The sequence below is a fragment of the Marmota marmota genome, unplaced genomic scaffold (assembly GCF_001458135.2).
Source record: "Marmota marmota marmota unplaced genomic scaffold, marMar, whole genome shotgun sequence".
Taxonomy (NCBI): Eukaryota; Metazoa; Chordata; class Mammalia; order Rodentia; family Sciuridae; genus Marmota; species Marmota marmota.
The window spans coordinates 9,131,678-9,152,502 of NW_026000169.1; the positions used below are offsets into that span (position 1 = coordinate 9,131,678).

General features: G+C 36.7%; 1 protein-coding gene across 10 annotated transcripts in view; it reads right to left on the reverse strand.

Annotated features, from left to right (window-relative positions):
• Abcc9 (ATP binding cassette subfamily C member 9) overlaps nucleotides 1–20,825 on the reverse strand; it is a 128,336-nt gene that overhangs the window by 23,417 nt on the left and 84,094 nt on the right. For all 10 annotated transcript variants that reach the window (XM_048787292.1, XM_048787293.1, XM_048787286.1 and 7 more), the window contains 3 exons: nucleotides 19,269–19,426; nucleotides 16,159–16,251; nucleotides 7,094–7,196 (listed from right to left, as the gene is read on the reverse strand). In XM_048787292.1, the coding sequence (XP_048643249.1) occupies nucleotides 7,094–7,196; nucleotides 16,159–16,251; nucleotides 19,269–19,426 (354 nt within the window). The remainder of the gene's footprint in view (nucleotides 1–7,093; nucleotides 7,197–16,158; nucleotides 16,252–19,268; nucleotides 19,427–20,825) is intronic.

Here is a 20,825-nt window from a genome sequence, read left to right on the forward strand (position 1 = left end):
CATGTGATACATTTGTTATTTACATATTATCTTTCCCAAAAATACTCATAAGAATTTTTTGGCTATAATTTGTAAAAAGTAAATGAGTACAAGAGGATATTTACAACAAGGTATTCCTAGCAGTATTGTAAAGAAACACATTACTCAGCTCCTGAGAAATTTCTGTGAGGATGTATGCATTAAATGTTAGGAGCAAGGCTCTTTGTTATCAATTTCTATTCTCTGATTTTTGTGTTGACTTCTTTGGGAAGAACAGCCTCACTCATTCATTCAGATATTCTTCTAAAAGTGTAAGTCAGATAATATACTTCTCTCTATAGAACTATCAATGCCTTCCTACAGCACCTATAATAACTTCAAACTCTGATGGATTACAAAGCTTTACATGACATAAAGTATGAATTCTATGTCCTGCTTACTCAGACCCTGTCTGAGATTCCTTTCATGCTTCAACCTCACTGGCTGTTTCCTGTTCTTGGAGGTACACCGACTTTATTGCTGCTAATGGCTTCCTTGAATGTTTGTCCGCAGGTCGCTGACACCTGGCTTCTACTCACTGTTAAAGTGTCAATCAAATGTCAACTCTTCGGAGAGGCCTTCCTTTCTTGGCCCCCAACTCCAGCCCTAGAGCTGTTCTCTATCTCACTGCCCTGTTTTACTTTCCTCAAAAAACTTAGAGACACCTGAAATGATCTTATTTGCTTATTTATTTAAAAGTTCTTTGTCTACTACTCTCACTAGAATCAAAGTTCCATAAGGACAGGGTCTTTCAATATTTTCCATTTTTTATATCTAGCAAGAGCAAGGCACTTGGTCTATCAGTTTCTATTCTAAGTACATTGTAAAGGTCTAGAGGTTCTTTATGGAAGAAATGATTGGGTACATTCACCTCTTCATAAAACATTTACTGAGTATTTCTATGACTCGAATATCTTCTAAATTAGGACATCAAACATCTTTGCTTTTAGAGATCCTGTGAATCACTGAATTCTCTACCAGCTTCTTTTCCCAATTTTTAGAGTTGAACATGGAAAGCTACTACAAGAATGCATATTTGATGAAGTAAGGAATCCTACACCAAGTTTTATGAACTTTTTGCCCCCATCTTGAACTGTGCTATGACCATCTCCTACTAAGCTTTGCCAGGCATAAGGGTTAGGGGTTCTTTGCTTTCCTAAAGTGAAAACCACTCTTACTTGACCGTTCAATTCCAAATCATTATTATTTTTTATTATTTCAATTGGGAGGCTCATAAATTGCTGTGTTGCTGTATTCATTACAGAGAGCAGATAAGAACAGGGCTAAAATAGAACAGGGCCACATATGAGATACTTAAGCAACAAAATAATCACTGAGTCTATATAAATGAAAATTAAGCCATAGACCCAATATTAATAGGACAAAGGAAATGTAAAACATTACACACAGAGAGACACACACTCTCTCTCAATTTAGTTTAATACAGAAAACTCTGTATTCTATCTTGGGCTCCTGGATTCACATGCAGCATAGAACTAATTGGCAGATTCGACTAGATGACAATTTTAATTACTTTTTCTTGAATTAAAATAACTTCTGGGAACACATAGAGTCTTACTCTGGGAAAAGATTCAGAAAGAGAAGTGAAACAAGAATAAGGAAGTAAAGGGAGAAGGCTGATCAATACATTATAGTCATATATTTTCTGGTCTGCTTCCACATAGCTAATGTTTTCAAAATGACCTGTGAAATTTGTCAGTGTTATGACTAGGCATTATTAGTTCAGTAATTAACGAGTCTCCAATTCATATGTAAAGATATTATAGAGATAATGTTTTTGAGACTTCAGTAAAAAGAAGGCATAGCTTTTTGAGGTACATTTTATAGGCAAATTTTCAGATGAACCCATGATCAAAATTTATAGTCAGATTCAAATAGATATAACTTGAAAGCTAATATATCACTAGGATCTGTAACAAAATTATTTATCATTAAATATTCCTTTTATGCTCTTTTTTAGAAAGTACTGTTCACAATGTCATTTAATTAATACTATTTTCCAGCTCACTTCTATATTATTACTACTGCACAAAAATGTGTTTTCTAAGGAATTGGAATTTTGGGGGAAGCATTTGATCAGAATTTTATCTTGATCTGTGTAAGGGACAAAACTCCTTTGTGCACAACTTTTAACAAGAAAATTTCATAGCATAATCACTAAATTTTAATTACTCCCCTTCAAATAGTACAGTGGTATATAAATATGAAATTGAGAGATAATATAAAAACTTACACTAGCTATCAATTTTCTACTTCCTTTAGTGTTAACAAGTTTAATGAATTTCAAAATAGCCCTATGGTTTCTATTTCTCTGCAAATATATAAACAGAAAAATGGCTTAAGAGCAATAAATTAAGAAATGGGAAGCAGGCACACTGAACAACTCACTCAGAGGACAGTAAATACTTAGAAAGGACAACACTTTTTCTATCAAGACCTTACATAGCCTAACTAATTTATTCAATGACAAGCATCTGTCAAAATGACACAATGGCATAAGATTCAACTTAAGAAACTTAGTATATTAATCCTAAATACATTAGTACTCCCCCCAAAAAACCCCAATCATAGGACATTTTACTTGTATATTGCTAAATTATAACTTCTATCAATTTTATGAATCCAACACTCTCCCCCAGAATAGAAGCCTTGGATTTCCATGTCAAAAGAGAAGCCTCTCGTCAGATTCCTAATAAGTGATTCAGTCTATATGTGGGATTATAATGAGAATTCTAAATCTCTATAAAACAGACTTGCAAAAAGTTAACAGTAGCCAAAATGTATATGATCTATTTCCTCCCTATACCCCTCAGGAGTATATCTATGGCACCACTGCAGGTGGAGGGGAATATATTTCCTCCAAATTAAAAGATCACTTCACACCTGTCTACTGTGGAGTTGTGAACACACAAAAAGCTCTGTGCTATTTCACAAAGTATGCTCTTGTGCAAGTTCACCCTGAAGACTATTTTCACGTTAGCATGTGGATTCCAATCCCCTTATTATTATTTTTTTTTCTTTTTGGCTTCCTGATGTGAATTTTCTTTTATCCTTTCACCACACAGCAAGACAAAGCCTTGGAAAGACAGCCTTGAAATAGAATTACACAACTTTTGCAAGTGGAAACACTGGTGCCAAAGAACTGGAATTGTTTAGTGCAGAGAAACGCTGTGCTGAACCAGAGCGTAGGCAGCATTCAAAGGTTAGGCTGCAGCGACACATCGCACAGGATCACTTCACTTGGCACCCGGGGGAAAAACAGTCCCCTCTGCTGCCAAAGCTCCCCGGGTGGCCCCTGTCTGGCTACTTTTATACCAGCCAAATAATTTTATCCTTTTAGACCTTTGTCCTTTGTTGATGTGAGTGTGTTATTATGGCCCTTATTTTTTCCCCAATTCAAAATAAATAGGATATATATATGGTAGGCAAGAGTGAATCCTCCATGAGGACAACTTCACCCAGAGAAAGAGAATGTATTGTGATTGCCATGCAAAAGTCACGTGTTTACAAACCCAAACCAAAACCACGATGATAGCAAACGCACATTGTATGGGGCTCAGAGACCCTGCCAAACTCAATGTGCTGGTTTTGCTCTGGTTTCCCTCCTTTTCTCTCTTTAGGATTTTCTGTTAATAGCAGGGGCATTAGTTTGAAAAAGCTAGAACTGGAAATGAAGAGAAAGGGAAGAGAAAAACAGTCACAGCAAGCTGTAAAATTATGTTTTCTTCTGTTTCCATTGAGGTTCTGAGTCCCTGAATATGAGTTTATGAAATCTCAGAATCTGCGTCAGGAAATCCTGCTGCCTCTTCCACTTGATGCTCAAGGTAGTGACCCTCCTTGTATCATTTTCATCATGTTTCTGCTCTAAGAACTCTAAGAATATTTGCTACGAGCAGATATTTTAATTTCCTGAGTAATATGGCAGAGGATAGTACAGTAATAAAGACATGCAAAATTGATAGATAATACATATATAAAGGGGAAGGTTTGTTGATATTGCAAATAAGATTGATGGCTGATTTAGGGGGTCAAATAGAAGTTCTCATTACTCTTTTTTCCCCCAAAATGACTTACACAGCAGGATATGTGCAGCTGCAGCATTCAGAGAATAGTTCACACCCCAGTCTCCAAGGTCCTATATCTCAATATTCATACTTCTGACAAAAGATCAGTCATTTCAACTGAATTTATGTCTCCAGTGATGTGGATACATCCATAGAAGCATAGTAGTAATGAGGTCATGGATATGTACACAATTAGAAGGGAAGATGATTTCCCAACAGAAATCATCTACTTAATTTACTCAGTGCTCTTACTGTGCCATATATTCTTAGAAGATAGCACTTGCATTTTAATATATCTGGTTTTAATGAAAATGTTCAGTGTACTCAGAAGAATAAAACGAGAGGGAAGCCAACTGGTCTTATGTTGGATCTCTGGAGTTGTCTAGAGGGTTGTGTGTGGTGTGCATGTACATATCCACATAAACATATTGACACTTAAGTGTAATGGATGTGTCTGGAACTTTGCAGTAAACAAACAAAAGTTTCTACCAAAATTCCCCTTTACCTGTCCGAAATAGAAGCAAAAGATGTTTTAATTTGAGGAGGATACCAAAACTCAGGAGTGAATTATCTTTATTGTTTTGTATTTTTTTTTTTTTTGGTACGAGGGATTGAACTCAGAGGCACCTGACCACTGAGCCACATCCCCAGCCCGATATTGTATTTTATTTAGAAATAGGGTCTCACTGAGTTTCTTAGTGCCTTGCTGTTGTTGAGGCTGGCTTTGAATTTGCGATCCTCCTGCCTCAGCCTCCTGGGCCACTGGGATTACAGGTGGGTGCCATCGTGCCCAGCTTGTATTAATTTTTAAAGGAGGGATCTAGCAGTGAGACTAGTTTAGCAAATCTTGGAAGGATCATAATTACACAGCACAGAGAAAGTATAATAACAAATGTACTATAAAATAATGGCATGAATGGCAGATTCTGCTCTTCCTGTTTAAAATATCAGTACAGGTGTGTTTAGCAACTTTTCCATGTGGGGGTTAAAGTATTGGGTCAAATGAAACCACTTTGAGCTTGGCTGCTGTTCCTTTCTAATTTGTCCTGACCTTCCCTTTCTTGGCAGCCTTAAGGCTCCAAAGTCTTGTGTTTTGGCTATGAGAACTGAACATATGGTTTGCTTGAAGATTCTTGTTCAACACTTGTCCATGAACCTGACAGTAGGAAGTGCTAAAGAGCAGAAACAGGAGTCACAGGCGGACACGCACTGCACCTCAAGTCCAAAGTAAATGCACTCGCCCCCTAAAAGACACGCTTGATCTTCAAGTGGAGGAAAATCAAACACATGGGCAAATATTACCATTTCCCCCTTATGATTCTGCAACATTCTTTCATTTAGCTATTCCATTGCTAATTCTATTATTCAGATACAATGTTTTCCCTTAGAGAAAAATGCAAATTTGAAAAAGATACAACAAACAGAAGTTTAAAGTAAAGATTTATGGATTGGATGGAGTCTAGAAAAAATGTTTTGGTTTTGTTACAGATCTTATGCAACTTGCTATCTGCCTTCACTGTCACCTGGAAGGAATTTTTTATCAACAACCAATGCTTCTTTCAAAAACTTGGGAGATATAATTGTGTTATATTGCTGAATAGTTTCTGCATGATAACTAATAATAGTGGGTGGATAATCTCTGTAAACCACTGAGAAATCATAACTAAAGCACACACATGTAAAAAAAAAAAAAGCAACCAAGATGCCATATCAATCCATATCCACCAATCAACAGCTCTGGTTTTAACTTGGACACTTCATTTCAATGCTATAAAATTCCTATTTTCATCTGTCCTCTCTGATTATTGAGTTTTAAATGAATGGCTACATATGAATATGCCACAAAATTCCACAATTATAATTGTACATGTACAATTATGATGCCCTAATTAAAGTAACAATAATAATAAAGAAAGGAAATCATAGAGTAGAACAAGTAGATGGGAGAAAGAGGAAGGGACAGAAAGGGAAGCTCCTGGGGAATGAGGACAATCAGACTGTTTTGTGCATGTACAAATATGCCATCATGAATCCCACTATTATGTATAATTATAATGCAGCAATAAAAAAATAAAGTCTGCATGGGTGGAGACAATCCATTGGAGTAAGGTTCTTCCAACAGAATAAAACTGAGAGTTAACCATAAGAAAACACCATCTAATGTCATCATTACTCCAAAAGTCACTTATTCATGCTGCAAATCTCACAGAGTAGTGTGCAGACTGTGTTCCTTCTTCTCCAGAACAACTATCTCAGCTTTCTCCTACTTCATCCTTTAGATGATTAGTTTATGAAACACTTACCAGGGTAAATACTATCTCCATTCATTCATCTTTCCATTCGGAAGACATTTTTAGTGCCTTTGATAATCAGCATATAAGGGCATATTTATTATTTTCAATCCTAATACTCCCATGAGGTACATATTCTTATTCCTGTTTTATAGATGAGGAACTGGGACTCAAATAAATTCATTTGCTGGACCAAGTCTGTGTAGGGTCAAAATTTGTGCTTGCTTTTTTACATCAAACAGGAGAAAGCAGTAGATGACTAATTAAAGTTATTTTTTAATTTTTTTAAATTTTGGGCTAATATGATCCTCCACTAGCTTAAAACATAGAAAGCTGCATCTCTTCCAGGTCTATCCCACTCAGTGAAAGAAATGAATACATCTGGACACTTACCAAATTTGTTCTTTAAAAAAAAATGGCAGTTATATAAATATTTGCCATTCCATTAACCTATGTAGTCCAGAGACCATAATGAACACAAAATGAATTTTTTGCTTTTCGGGCTATTTGTCTTGCCATTAGCTAAAACATTATGACAAATTTCATCTGTAACATAAACAAACCTGAGCTATTTTAAAGTCCAGAAAATGTGAGGCTAGCACTGAATCTCAGTGGAAGACTAATTTTTACAACTGTCTGCCTCTCTGCATCAGGACTCCTCGGCTTGGTTTCCATTTCGAAATCATGAAATGAACGTACCGTCCTGACCTCCAGCCATCTGTTGGCAGCTGAGAGAAATAAGTAGGCAATGTTGTTTGTGTCCGTCAGTTCCAGCATACGTTGCTTAAATCTGGTTTCATGCCTGCAGAAAACAAAAATATTATGATGTTAGCCACACAACAGAAGAAGTAATAAAAAACAGTCACACTTACTACTACACAATTTACTCAAAACAGTGACAAACTGAGAGGATAGGATGATTGGTAAATGGACTCCCACTTCAAAATAAAGACCAGCTGCTGCCGCTCTGCTGCATTGTTAGTAGAGGCACGGAGGCCAAGTGTTTGCTTGGTTTTCACACCCCTCCTAGGAAAGGAGTCTTTCTGATGACAAATTTTCATTAAACATCATTTCATGAATTTCCACCTAATTATTGTGGCCAGGAAAATAAGGCATGACCTATGTGGTAAGGGCCCTATGAAAACTTTAATAAGTGGTAGAGAAATGCAATATATTCTGCCTTCTTTTATGACATTTATTTTAATCTTCCAAATGACATGACTAGAGTTGAGTGAATGGTGCTGGGTGAGAACCAGGGAAGACAGGAAGCTCTGCATTTGGAACAGGTGAATAGATAGTTTCAATTTTTTTTTTTTTGGCCTGGTGTTACTAGGAACTAAAGAAGGAAAGTGGGGTGGCAAGACGTAGAGGAGGAGGGGTCTTGCAGATGGCAAATGTTCCTGTTAGTTAAGATATGTGCAACCCAAAGTTCTAAACTATTTGTAAGGAAGGTCACTGCATAAAAGGAGATCTTGGTCTCGGGTACTTAAGGGGTTCTATAATCCATATAGTTTGGATATTTATCCCGGACAAGTTAAGTTTGTTCATTCTTAGTGCTCAACAAAATCACCAAATCTTGTGCAAAAAAAAAGAAATTAATATTTTTCTGGTGGTGTTAGGGGATTGATCCCAGGGCTTCATGCATACTGGGTGAGCACTCTACCTACTGAGTTTTATCCCCAGCCTCTGTGCTTATAAAATAGACCAATTTATAAGTGTTTTATAAATGAAACATGTTTTATAAGTGAAACTGCTAATAAAAAAAAGCTTTATCTCTTTGAACGTTTGAGCTACTATCTCACAGAACCTCCTATCTAAATTCCAAAAGTGTCTTTTCATTTTGCAGTTATTTCCCCTGAATAACAGAAACAATGAAAGCTGGAAAATCACTGGATTGAAACTAGGGGAAAGGCCAAATCAAATGCAGTTTATTCACTCTGTGGGCATGGCTTGTCTTATATAACCCTTTTGCAAAGAAGAGCCAAATTTTGTCTGACAACCTGATAGTGATTCCTGTTTGGTAAAAGAGGGCCCCAATCCCCCCAAAAATCTTCAAATAAAATAGCACAACTTTTTAATAAACCATCAGTTGTATCAAAGAACAAAGAACTCCTGAGTGGGGTGTTCAAATGGCCCACAATCCATATAAACCCATATAAAGTAGATACTTGATACTTCTCCAGTCAATCTCATTCTAATATGCCAAATCAAATAGATAATTTAGTCAGACAGAACATCTGATCTACAAATACCAAGGATTTGGCAATCAGAACCAAATAATTGCTTCACTTTTAGTTATGTAGCTTTGACCTTGACAATAGGCACACTGCTGGGCTGAATGGCAACACATAGTGTGGGCTAAGCACTGTGAAGGACACATTGACCCTCCAGGTGATCCTCTGAGGAATGCAAATACTGAATAACTATTAGGCACAGGGTCTCATAAGATAATAGGATTTATTGAGATAGTGGATGTGAACCATACGTATCCATGCGAGCCTCATTCTTTCTGTATTTGCTAAGTACATATTAGGCAAATGTTCATCTGTCCATTCAGAAACATTTAGCAAGCAGGACTCTAAGCGAGACATTATGCTAAACTTTGGGCACATGCATATCAACAAGATGCACCCCTCCTTCCTAGAGGAGTCCCCAGTGTAATGAAGGAGGAAAAGAGTATTCAACAGTAAATATGGTGAAGCACAGTATCTAGTTATAATGAAGAAAATGCCACGTGGACACAAAGGAAGCAGATGACCCCTACAGAGCAGAATATTCAAGAAGTGGGGAATGGGGAGGAGGAGGGGACAGAGTGTTTGGCCAGGTTTCCCAAAGGACTGAAAGATGGCCTGCGCGTGGTTTTAAGGGATGAGCTGAATGTTTTTAGGTGAACCAAGCATTCTAAGGAGCAGGAACAACAAGAGCAAAAGCATAGAAACGAGAAAGCCCAGCATGTTCAGGAGGCTGGACATAGGTTTTTCGCCCTGTTGGACTCGGGGTGAGAGAGAGACCAGAGACAAGGCCAGTTGGAGCATGGCCTAAGGACTGCGTTTGAGATGAACATGGAACACTTGATTCTGACACAGGGTTTTGTTGGGGAATCTTCCTCCTCTTCCCTCATTTATGGGGTACTGTTTCAGACGTGCTCTTAGAGAGTTTGTAAATGGAGCTGGCAAGAGTCTGAGGCCACAGTGAGCGGGGAGGGGTGAAATGCAGTGAACATTCTTTCTGTGTGTTTCTATTTGGCAAGAAATCTTCTGTTTTCCTAATGGAAACTTTGACACACTCAGTCTGTATCTTTTCATCCACATCCAGCTCATCTTCTGAACATTCTTAGACCTTTATTCTGTCAGACCAAAAAAAAAAAAAAAAAAAAAAAAAAAAAAGAAGAAGAAGAAGGAGGAGGAGGAAGAAGAAAGAAAGAAAAGAAAGGAAAGGTCACTGAAATCTCAGTCAATTTAACTGTGTTACTTTTGCGGTGAACTACTTGAGGGAGTTCATTGCTCTGAGTGAGGACACCATGAACCCTGAACTCAGAGAGGGAAAAGCAACCTAATCAGTAACTACCAACTTTCCAAAAGAGCTCAAGACTCTAGGGACTCCAAGTAGCTCAAAAGAAAGGAACAGATGGATGGAAAAGAACGTGTTTGGTTCTTGACCACAAATACCAAACATACAGATTCTAGAATTTCATCCATGGCAGCAGCACCCTCCCCACATTTTCAAGACTTGTCCTGGTTTAAAAAAAAAAGCTGATATTTATGATATTTTATATTTACATTTTTTGTTTGTTTGTTTTGTACTAGAGATTGAACCCAGGGACACTTAACCACTGAGCAACATCCCCAGTCCTTTTTATTTTTTATTTTAACACAGGGTCTTTCTAATTTGCTGAAGGCCTCACTTAGTTACTGAGGCTGGCTTTGAATTTGTGATCTGCCTCAGGCTCCAGAGTTGCTGGGATTATAGGTGTGCAAGACCACACCTGGCCTTTTATATTTATTCTCTTCATTTTCTTTTTTTTTTAATTTTTATTTATATATGACAGCAGAATCCGTTTTTTATATATTATGCAAGCATGAAATAGATCTTATTCTAGTAGTTAGGATGCCATTCTTATGGATATACAAAATAGTGAGATTCATTTTGTTGTTTTCATATACCTATATGGGAAAATTATGTTTATATTCACTTTTAAAGAGTTCTGGAAGATCTAAATCTGGTTCTAGACATAGGCAGTATACTCCCAGTTAGAAGTTGAATTCTTTATTTCCTCCAACTATAATGCAAGCATGGGAGGTTCACATGTAATATGTAGTTCTTCTTATGGCTACCTAGAATTTTCCAAAATTTAAAGTTACCAATGCTAGTGCTAAATTCTGTTTGTATACCTCGTAAAGAAGGTAAATGAAAATGTGAACCTTGACTCTTGGTCAATATCTTCTTTCATTCTAAATCTTCCTCAATCCCTTCAAATGCTCTACCTACTTCTTGTCCCCAGCACTCTCAGAAGATGACCTTACCTTATCCTTCAGGGAGAAAATAAAGACTGTTATATGTTGAATTCATCAACTTTTTGCTGCTTCATGGTTATGGTTTAGATATAAGCCTTTCCTTCCCACCCTCTGCAAAAAGCTCATGTGTTAATGAAGGAATGTTCAGAACTGAAATGATTAGAATATGAGAGCTATAACCTAATCAGTGGATTAATCCATTTGATGGATTAATAACTTCAAAGGACTACTGCACTCTCTGAACTGTGGACAGATAGGGTGTGGTTGGAGGAAGTAGGTCACTGGGGTCGTGCCTTTGGGATTTATATTTTGTTTCTGGTGCCTGGTTTGCTTTCTCTCTCTCCCTCCCCCAACCTCCTTCTTCTTTCCCTCTCTCCCTGTCCCCTCTCTCCTCTCCTTCTCCCCACCCTTCCTGCCTACCAGAAGCTGAGCAGCCTTCCTTCACCACCTCTTCCACCCAGAGCACTAGAGTCAGCTGACCATGAACTGAATGGTTGGCTACATTGTTCTTGTCAGGACTTTTGGTCACAGCAACAGAAAGCTAACCAATACATCCACCCAGAGGCTTGTCTGAATTTGTACACATCCTTTTCTTACCTTCACAGAGGAGCTCTGTAAAAAATCCTCTTCAAGTGGAGTTCTTCTCTTCTCTCTATTTGGTCCCTTGAACCCATCCCTGCCACCTGCTATGAATATCTGCTCCACTAATCATTCCATTTTTGCCCATATCTCCACTTCTTCCCTTTAGCCTTTAAAAATGTCTAGCTTTTTACACCCTTAAAAAATAAAAAAAGACAGTCAAGAACTCCTTCCTTTAATTATTCAGCCCCCTCCACTCCTTCCTACCTCAGTGAAGCTCACGGAAGAGTAACTTTTCCTGGCTGCCTTCAGGTCCTGATTTCCAGCTAATTCTTCAACCCCTTGAATTCTGACTTCAATTCTCTTCCACTTTACCATTTCTGTTCTTGGTAAAGTTACCAACAGCTTCATGGTTTTCATATACAAAGGAAACTTTTGATTTTATTAACTTTTCATTTCTGCTTTTATTCCCCTTGACCATTTAATTTCTTCTTAAAATGCTCAGTTGTTTCACTTCAATGACAACATTATCCTTGTTCACAGCTAGAACTTTCAATATGTCTCTTCATTCTCATTGAAATTGCAGGTGATTAAACTCTACCCTGATTCTTTGACTACCACTCAGATAGCTTGCTTTCTTAACTGGTCTGGGTTCTTCTTGCTTGGTGGGAGGTGAGGTCTGGTCTCCTAAGTGGCAACATCTGACCCTATTACATCACTGTAATCTTGAGAAGAGGACAAGGCTAAATCCAAGTCCATTATAATAAGTGGTCTGTGGTACATTTGGATCAGACAACGACAGCAGTCAGACCTCTGGATCTGTCCTTGGCCTGGGTAGAGTTATTAAAGTGAGTGCTTGCTTATTAGTAGGTGTCATTTGAATGAAGGGCTATCAAAAATTTCAGCTGACTACTTAAGTAGTCATCTTTGGAAGCCATCAGGTAGACAAAGTGCTTGTGTGCTAGCCTTTTTCTATCTGCATATATACACAACGTGAGAGGAGGCCTTGGTAAATTCAGTCTTTACTGCCATTAACTTCTCACTCATTGGGCAGTTGATTTTTACAGGAATCAACTTGCTCAACCAGCACTCACAAGATCAAGGTTGCTAAGGTCCAGATCCTTCTTCCATACAGAAGGTGTTGGTTTGGATTTGGTAGCATCAGGCTGGCTGATGTGGAGGTTGGCCAGAATCAGGAAGCACACAAAGGGATTGTTAGTTAGACTATTATGGGCTGATTTGAAAGTTAAGCCAGGCTGACTTCATTCGACTCAGACATCTCACCCTGCACGGGGAATTGGACCCCTTCCTATAAGAGCCCACTTTTGCACAGAAGCTGACACCCTCACCCACTTGCACCCTGACTGCAATGTCTTTAAACTATGGAGCTGTTCTGAGTAGATATAAGAAGTGTCAACTCTCAGAATGTTCTGTTAGTTCGTACTTTCCACTTTTATGACTTCTATGGCTCCCTTCTTTGTGTGTTTTTTTTTTTTTTTTTTTTTTAANCATATACTTTAAATACTTGCCAAATTGTTTTTTTTTTTTTTTCTGTTTAAATGGACCCTCCACCTGCATTCAGGGTCTTGGGCTGCAGAACTATCTGCTTTCTGCTCCTCTGGCTCTGGCCAGAATAAATCCTTTGTTTTTTTCATCGAAAAGACCCAGAGTTTTTTTATTTTTTTGGAATTTTAGAATATCACCATAACCAGAAGACTAAAGCCACGACAAGGAGCCATATTAGCACTTCCCCTTCCTGAGAAAGTTGACTGGAGAAAGAGTTCAAGAAGGCTGCCCAAGTGAAGAGGGAAGGAAGAATATGAGAGAAAGAAAGAGTCATGGAGATATTAGCAGGAAGTAATACATGGAGTAATGGAACGTCCTTTAATCATTCATGAAACCTTTGAACACCTGCAATGTTTCTGACCCTTCGTATTCTGAAGGTAAAAATAAAAGCCACATTACCAGCTCCTCAGGAACTCCCAATCTTGTGGAGCAATTCAAACACAGAAACAGATGCATCTGACACAGTGAAATAAGTTTAGGATACTAGTTAGCATAGAGACAGTAAGAAGGCATGGAATCTAGATTCTGACAGTCAGGGAAGGCTTCCCAGAGCCGATGATAAATACTGATATTTCAGCAATGAGAAAAGCACTAATTCACCAAAATAGAAGAAGGTTAGGAGGGACAGGCAATAGAGCCTGCCTTCCCCAGAAGCATGAACCTAGGAGGACCAGCTTTGTTTGGCAGATAGTATTTTCCATGATACCTTTGTTGTCCACTTGCTGGTAATATAAGAATTTACCCTAGCATTTCTTTGTCTACATGCTGTCTCTCGTAAGAAGAAAGCCAAAATGTTAAATAATATCTGTTAAGAGGATAACACTTAAACCTTCAATCTTTTTCTCTGAGATATTTCTTTAAACACCAGACCTATATACACAAGTAACTCCCCAAATCTTAAGTGGGTATCACATCAGCAGCTTGATCTATTCATAACCAGAGTCAGCATCTCCTTCCCCAATCCTCCACAGGGTCTTCAATTTCCTAACTTGGAAAACTGTACTCACTTATGGGGATCAGAGACCTGGAAGGAATCATCTTCAATTTCTCTTTCATTCTCATTTTCTCCCTAACTCTCACTGGTCTCATGTCCTGCTAAAATGTATACTCTCTGTCCAGGTGCTTAGTACCTGCTCTAGCTAGCTCTGGCCACGTCATCTGGATCACTTGCAACAGCCTCCTGGCATCTTATTACCTTTAGCCTCAACCATCCTCACTCATTTTTCACAGTACAGCAGTGTTATTCTGATGAACATAACTTTGGTTGTGTCATTGTTCTCTTAAAAATCCTTCAGTGGCTCCCCAACATGAAAAGAATAAGCTCTAAGCTCCTTAAGGTACTTATCCAATATGCTTCATGAACAGTCTGCATTCATGTTTTCAAGCTTCATCGTGAGTCACCCTCTCCATTCCTACAACACGGGATTCTTTCAATTTCTACATAAAATAGAAATCTTTATGCTTATGCACTATTCCGCTTTGAATAGTCTATCCCCTTTACTAGCCAGGTTAGCTATTCATTCAAAATTTACTCTTCAATAATTATCTCCCAACTCTTTTGAGGCAAAATGCTACCCTGCTTTCTAACAATGGATTCTTGTGAAAACCATTTCTCCTTCTAGACTGTGAGCTCCTTAGGATAGAGCTCATGTCTCCTAGTATTCAACATAAATTTCTTAAGTACTCATTCAATGCTGGACATTTTTCCCAGGTATTGACGATATAACAATGGGGGAAGAAAAAGGCCTGCTCCTAGACAGCTTACGTTCTAGTTGGAAAGGATGGATAATAAGCATGTAAACAATTTAAAAATAGAGAAAGTTGAATTTTTAAATACTCTGGTAACACTAAAAGAGAAAGAAACAGGATAACATGGCAGGTAAGTAGGTGGCAAAGAGTGTTCCCTTTAGCTGGAATGGAAATGAAAAGGCCATATATTTTCAGTCTTTATCTACAAGAATAGTACATGGCGGGAGTGCTGGGGCGTGATACTGGCCAAAATATATTGTTATATTGTGTACATGCATGAATATGTGACAACAAATCCTACCATTATGTACAACTATAATGTACCAATAAAAAATGTGGAGAAGAAAAGAAAGAATAGTACTTGGCATGTGTTCAGTTTTTAAATAAATATTTTTTTTTGGTAAATTAACTTGAAAGGACTTTAGTGAAAATGGTAATCTTTTAATTGTTGTCACTGCTAGATATAATTTAAATATAAATTTTATGTTAAAATCTATATTTAGTGCCAATAAACAGTTTAACATCCTCAATGAAAGGGGAAAGCATCTCAGGACAGGAAGTGTGAATGCTGTGTGATGAAACCTGCACAGATTTATGCAGAAATTCTGTGATACATAATGTTTCAGAAAGTTGTGTCTTTATATTCTACTCTCACACCCAATTCTGCATTTTTAAAATAAATTTCTTAGGTTAGAAAAATCTCTGGTTAAAAATCAAAGCATACTTGCAATAATGGTGATAGAAAGACACAGCATTATAAAATGTCAGTTTTCCTGATCAAATGAAATATCCTGCAATGTCTTCTTTTCTGATTTTACTTGAAAAGGAAAACAGGGCAAGAAATTTGAGGGTCAAGGAAACAGCGTTCCTCAAAAACCTGTGTTATTACTCTGTTTGCAAAAGTTGAAAAATGTTGATTCAACTCTAAAATAACTTTGGTGCAACAGTATTACTTTTGTTAGAATTATTGTTACTGTTATCGTCCATACATTTATTTTAACTTGCTGACTGGGTGCTTCTTCAACAGTTAGTCCAAGCACCCTAATGAGCAAGACTGATTTCCCCATTTCATAGCTGAGTAAATAAAGGCCAGAGAATTTTGAAAACCTCATCTAAGATGCAAAGCTAATACCTTTCCAATATGTTGCTTCATCCTTTCTTTATTCTTATTAAAATTTCAGAGGGTTAAGCTCTAATTCTGATCATTTATGGCCACATTATTCTTACTCCTGGTTTAGTTCACTATTTGGCACACAGTAGGCATTCAAAAAAATGTCAGCTATTATGTATTATCTGAAGATAAACATCTGTTGCTGATGCAATCTCCTAATCAGCAACATGAGCACGTTTACTCACCTAAAGGCCCGGATGGTAGTGAGTCCTTCAGCGGTTTCTGAGAAGTGGCAGAGCAGAGGGAGCTGGGTACTGTCATCAAGTTCCTGGAGGTCCCTAGGAAGGACAAGCCACAGTAAGCTCTACATGCCTCCTGGCTCAAGAACCATATGCTTCTAAATCAAGGTTATTTTGTCATTATACTTGTGTTCGTCATTATATTTATTTCCCCTAGCTCTCAACAAAAAACTTCAATAGCTTACACATTAGAGAGGAAGAAAAAGATGGTTACATTCTGGGAACATGTTTTGAACAAAACTCTCAGCTTTGTGTAACGGCTGATGTAAACTGCTGTAGGAACCCAGGGAAAGAGCAGTTAATTCATACCTCGGAAATGAATGGTATGTTTTTTTAGGCAGGTGAAATTTAGGTCAAACCTTAAGAATGATGAAGGCTTCAACGGAATAGACAAGTGAATATTAGCTAAAGGAATAACAAGAGCAAGCACAGAAGTCTGGAAAACTTGGCCAGTTCACTCTGGCTGAGGCCCAGAAGGCCTTGGGGCTCTGTAGTGGGAAATGGCTCCATAGAGATGTGGCCTTGTAAGCCTGGACTAGACTGCAGAGAATTCTTAAAGAGATTAGGAAGAAAAAAAAAAACACTGAAGACTACAGATGAAATGATCAGAGCTGTGCCTGATCAACATTACTTGGAGACAGTGTGAGGGATAAAAGAAAATGAGTGGGGAACAGTTAGGATAGTCTGCATAAGAGATTTTTAAAATTCTAAATTAATATGATGCCGATTAGATTTAAAATAAAGGATGGGGTCAAGACTGTGAGATAGCCTACTGGAATAACTTTATATTCTGCAATGAATATAAAGTTTGTTGTATCAAGGAAAAGAAGAGTCAAATATAATATGACTAATTAGTTGTATCAAGGTAAAGAAAAGTCAAGTATAATATGGCATGGCTATTTGTGGTTTGGCATAATCAAAATATGACAGTGCTATTTACCAGGGTGGGGGTGACAAAGAGAAAGAGATTTGGTGAAAATAGATCAAGAGTTTGGCTTTGGACACAATGTCTTCATGGAGCTTCCATTGATTTCCCCCAAGGAACTATATGTATAGACATATACATTTATAAATGTGTGGTATTGTGCATGTGTGTGTATGTATGTGTAAAGTATTCACTGAATGGAATTGCTAGAATCTGACTTTTTTCAAAAAGATGCATACTTTTGAGAACTTTTCTTTAAACCTTATGAGTTAGCATTTCTAGAAGACAGGCCAAGAATTATACCACTTATTTCAAAGCACTTATTTCAAAGATTTTATTTCCATCTTTTTTCTGCCCTACTTTGGGTCATCAGGGTTGAGAGAACATTAGAGAAGCAGCATCAACATTCACCTGCCAGAGTCAACTGAACTGATAAACACTGTTACACAATGTTTAACAATTAGGCCATTCTTGGCTCCTCTGTAACCCCACAAACAAATGCAAAGTCTTTCCAATTTGGTATTTCTAAAATGGACTTGTTTAGTTCAGAAATTACAGGTGGAGGAGGGAAAGACAGAGGGAAAGAGAACAAAAAATGAAGATTTGGAAATAGTTTCTTATTTTTAAACATGAAACCAAATGACTTTTGGTACATGTCACACAATCAATGAAATGGTCACTACATTGAGGTTAGTGGAGAAGAAAAAAAGGACAGAGTAAACTTTGTTTACAGGAATGTGTTTTGTGGAATCAAACAGGTGAGGATACAGCTTGATCTTGTATTCTTATAAGAAGAAAAGACTAACTACCTGTTAGACCTTTGAATTAGGTATTCAAAACCCCAAGGCATTTCCAGTAGCTAGCTCCCCACTTACATTCTCTTTCATGTATATAAAAATAGTCTGTTAAGTTCCCTGGACTTTTTCAAATGGGTAAGTCCTCCAACAACATCAGAGGAAATAAAAGGGAATTTGATCACTAACTTCTCCCTTTCAGTCTGAATTGCTACCAAAAAAAAAAAAAAAAAAGAAAAATCTATTTACTATGAACACGCAATATTTAAAAGACCCTTGCTCATAGGCTAGGGGAAGGCACAATTATATTTTTTAAATTATGAAGTGTTATATATGTTCAGAAGTTCCCATCTGGAACCCCTCATTTTTCTACTTACCTTCCCTGCTCTCCTTCATCTTCTGGGCACTCAAGTCATATTAAATATTTTCGATTTTCTGTATGAACTCGATATCTGCCTTTTATTCTAGCACTAAATCCACATATTAGGATTACTTTGTATAGGTTCTATATTAAGAGGAGACTAAGTTTCTTTGAGAACAGGTTTTTCTCATGTTGGTTGCCTCACCTAGATTAGCACAGATATTTGCAACACAGTAAGTGCTTAATAAGTGTTTGTTGAATAAAGGTGATTCTTGCAATAACAGATTTTACTATACTATTTATAGCAAAGCTTCATGGTGAAACTGTAAATTTTAAAACCACTGATATTATATTTCATTAACTATTCATGATCTTGGCAAATGACAGTTTCTGTATTAACTGAAGAATTTAAAATTCGTGGCTACCCTTCATTTATTTAGCTGGATATTCAAATGTGGGTAAAATGATCCAACCCCAAATTTTCCAACCTCTTAAAGTTATAACACTCTTGTCAGACATTCAAGATTATCTACATTTATAGTCATGGCTGATTTATCACTGATTTTTTCTTTACTTCTAATATTTCACACCATTACTTTAAAGTTTAAAAATTTGTAAATTTATCTCCACTTTGGAATATAATGATATTAAATTACTTTCTTGGGGACTATGTTTGATTTAGTAAGTTTTCTGCCAATGTCAAGTTCAGAAAAAGAACCAGTGGATAAAAAATTTAGCAGACTTGGAACTCAACAGATCAATACACATGTTAGTGTATGTCTAGTGCTATGTATAAGGCTCAAACAAAAATTTGCAAGAACACTTATACTACATCTAAGAATAGGCATAAGCACATAAAAAATTGGCTGCATTTCTAAATTCCATACCTTATCTGGAAAAAAACACTGCAGCAAATGTAATTCACAGTCAATCAAACACACAGGCTTTTGAAAATGAGTAGAACACTTGTACTTACTTAGAGGCAACTCGGAAATATTTCTGGATGAAATAAAAGGCAACTCCAAGAGGCACAAGAGCAACAAGGAACACGGGAGTGGCATAGGAGATCATCCCAATGGCAGACAGGCAAAGCAGTGTTGAGCGAGTTAGAGATTCCAGAGTTGGAGGGATATGCTATTGAAAAGGTCATTTTAAAGAAAAATGTATCTTAGTTCAAATGAAGCATTGATTACAATGCAACAAAAATATTCATTTTATATTAATGGCAAGTTATAGAGTTATTTACACAATAGTATACATTCATGTTCATAGTAAGCAATTCTTCACTCACTACCCATAGTTTAGTATAGCTATTTACCTATCTATCTACATATCATTGATTAGTTATCTACCTATCTACCTATTTATCTTGGTATTTTATGTAAAATGGCACTATACTATAAATTTTATTCATCCATGTGCTTGTTTTACTTTGCCTGATAAGATGGATTGTAAATCTTCCCAAGTAAGTGTATATAAATCTATTTCCTTTTAATGGATGTATAGTACTTTTAAAAGCTATTTAGGTATACTTCTGCTAGAAGACATTAAAATTAGTTTTCTACAATTCCTTGCTTATATTCTTTGAGTGGCTTTGTTTGGGATTTTACATTTTAAATTTGTCTTTGATGCTTTTAGCTCTATAAAAGTTAATTTAAACAGTCAAATCTATTGGGCTTTATTGTTTCTGAATTTTATATCTTTCTCTTTCCCAGATTCTAAACTATTAATTTATATTTAATTTTATAATTTATGGCTTTATGTCACCATATTTATTCTATATGCATATGTTTTGTATCTTATGAATAGTTAATCGTTACAATATACTTTATCAAAATAAGTCCTTTTTACTGATTCAAGATGCCAAGTTATTCTACATTAAATTTCTATATATGCTAGTGGTTTTGAATTCTCCACTCTGTTCTTTTGGTCATCTTGTCTTCTGTGATCAATGGAGTATTTTAATTTTATTATAGTTTTTAGATATCTGATAAAGGAATATACACAGAATATAACATACACAGAATTTTAATGACTTCTGAAATTGCTGGATATCTTTTCTTCATATTAGGTGATTTCTAGTTCCTAGTTTTTGTTGTTACTATAAATGGAATCTATTTTTCACACAATTTATTAATTGGTATGTAGAGAAAGTTACCAATCTTCATACGATATGTCTCATCCAGATATTCTGCTGAAATTTCCAGTTGTTTTTCTTTTTTATTTTGCTAATTATTTTGAATTTTCTAGGAAGCAATCTTATTACCTTTTAACTAGTGACTGTTCTGTCTCTTCTTTTCCAACATGTATGCCAAGTATCCCTCAAAATGTCTCAGCATGCTTCTCGTCAGCTACATGCATCAAGCATTCTTTTTCTAAATCTAAGATAATTTGTGAGTTTCCAATGCTACTTTGGAATGTCAGAAAGGCCAGATCTGGATTTAATGAATTCCTCCCTCAATCATCCTAAGGATTCTGCTCTTGCAATGATTCTCTGTTGAATCTGACATATTTAATTTCAAGACAAACTTCT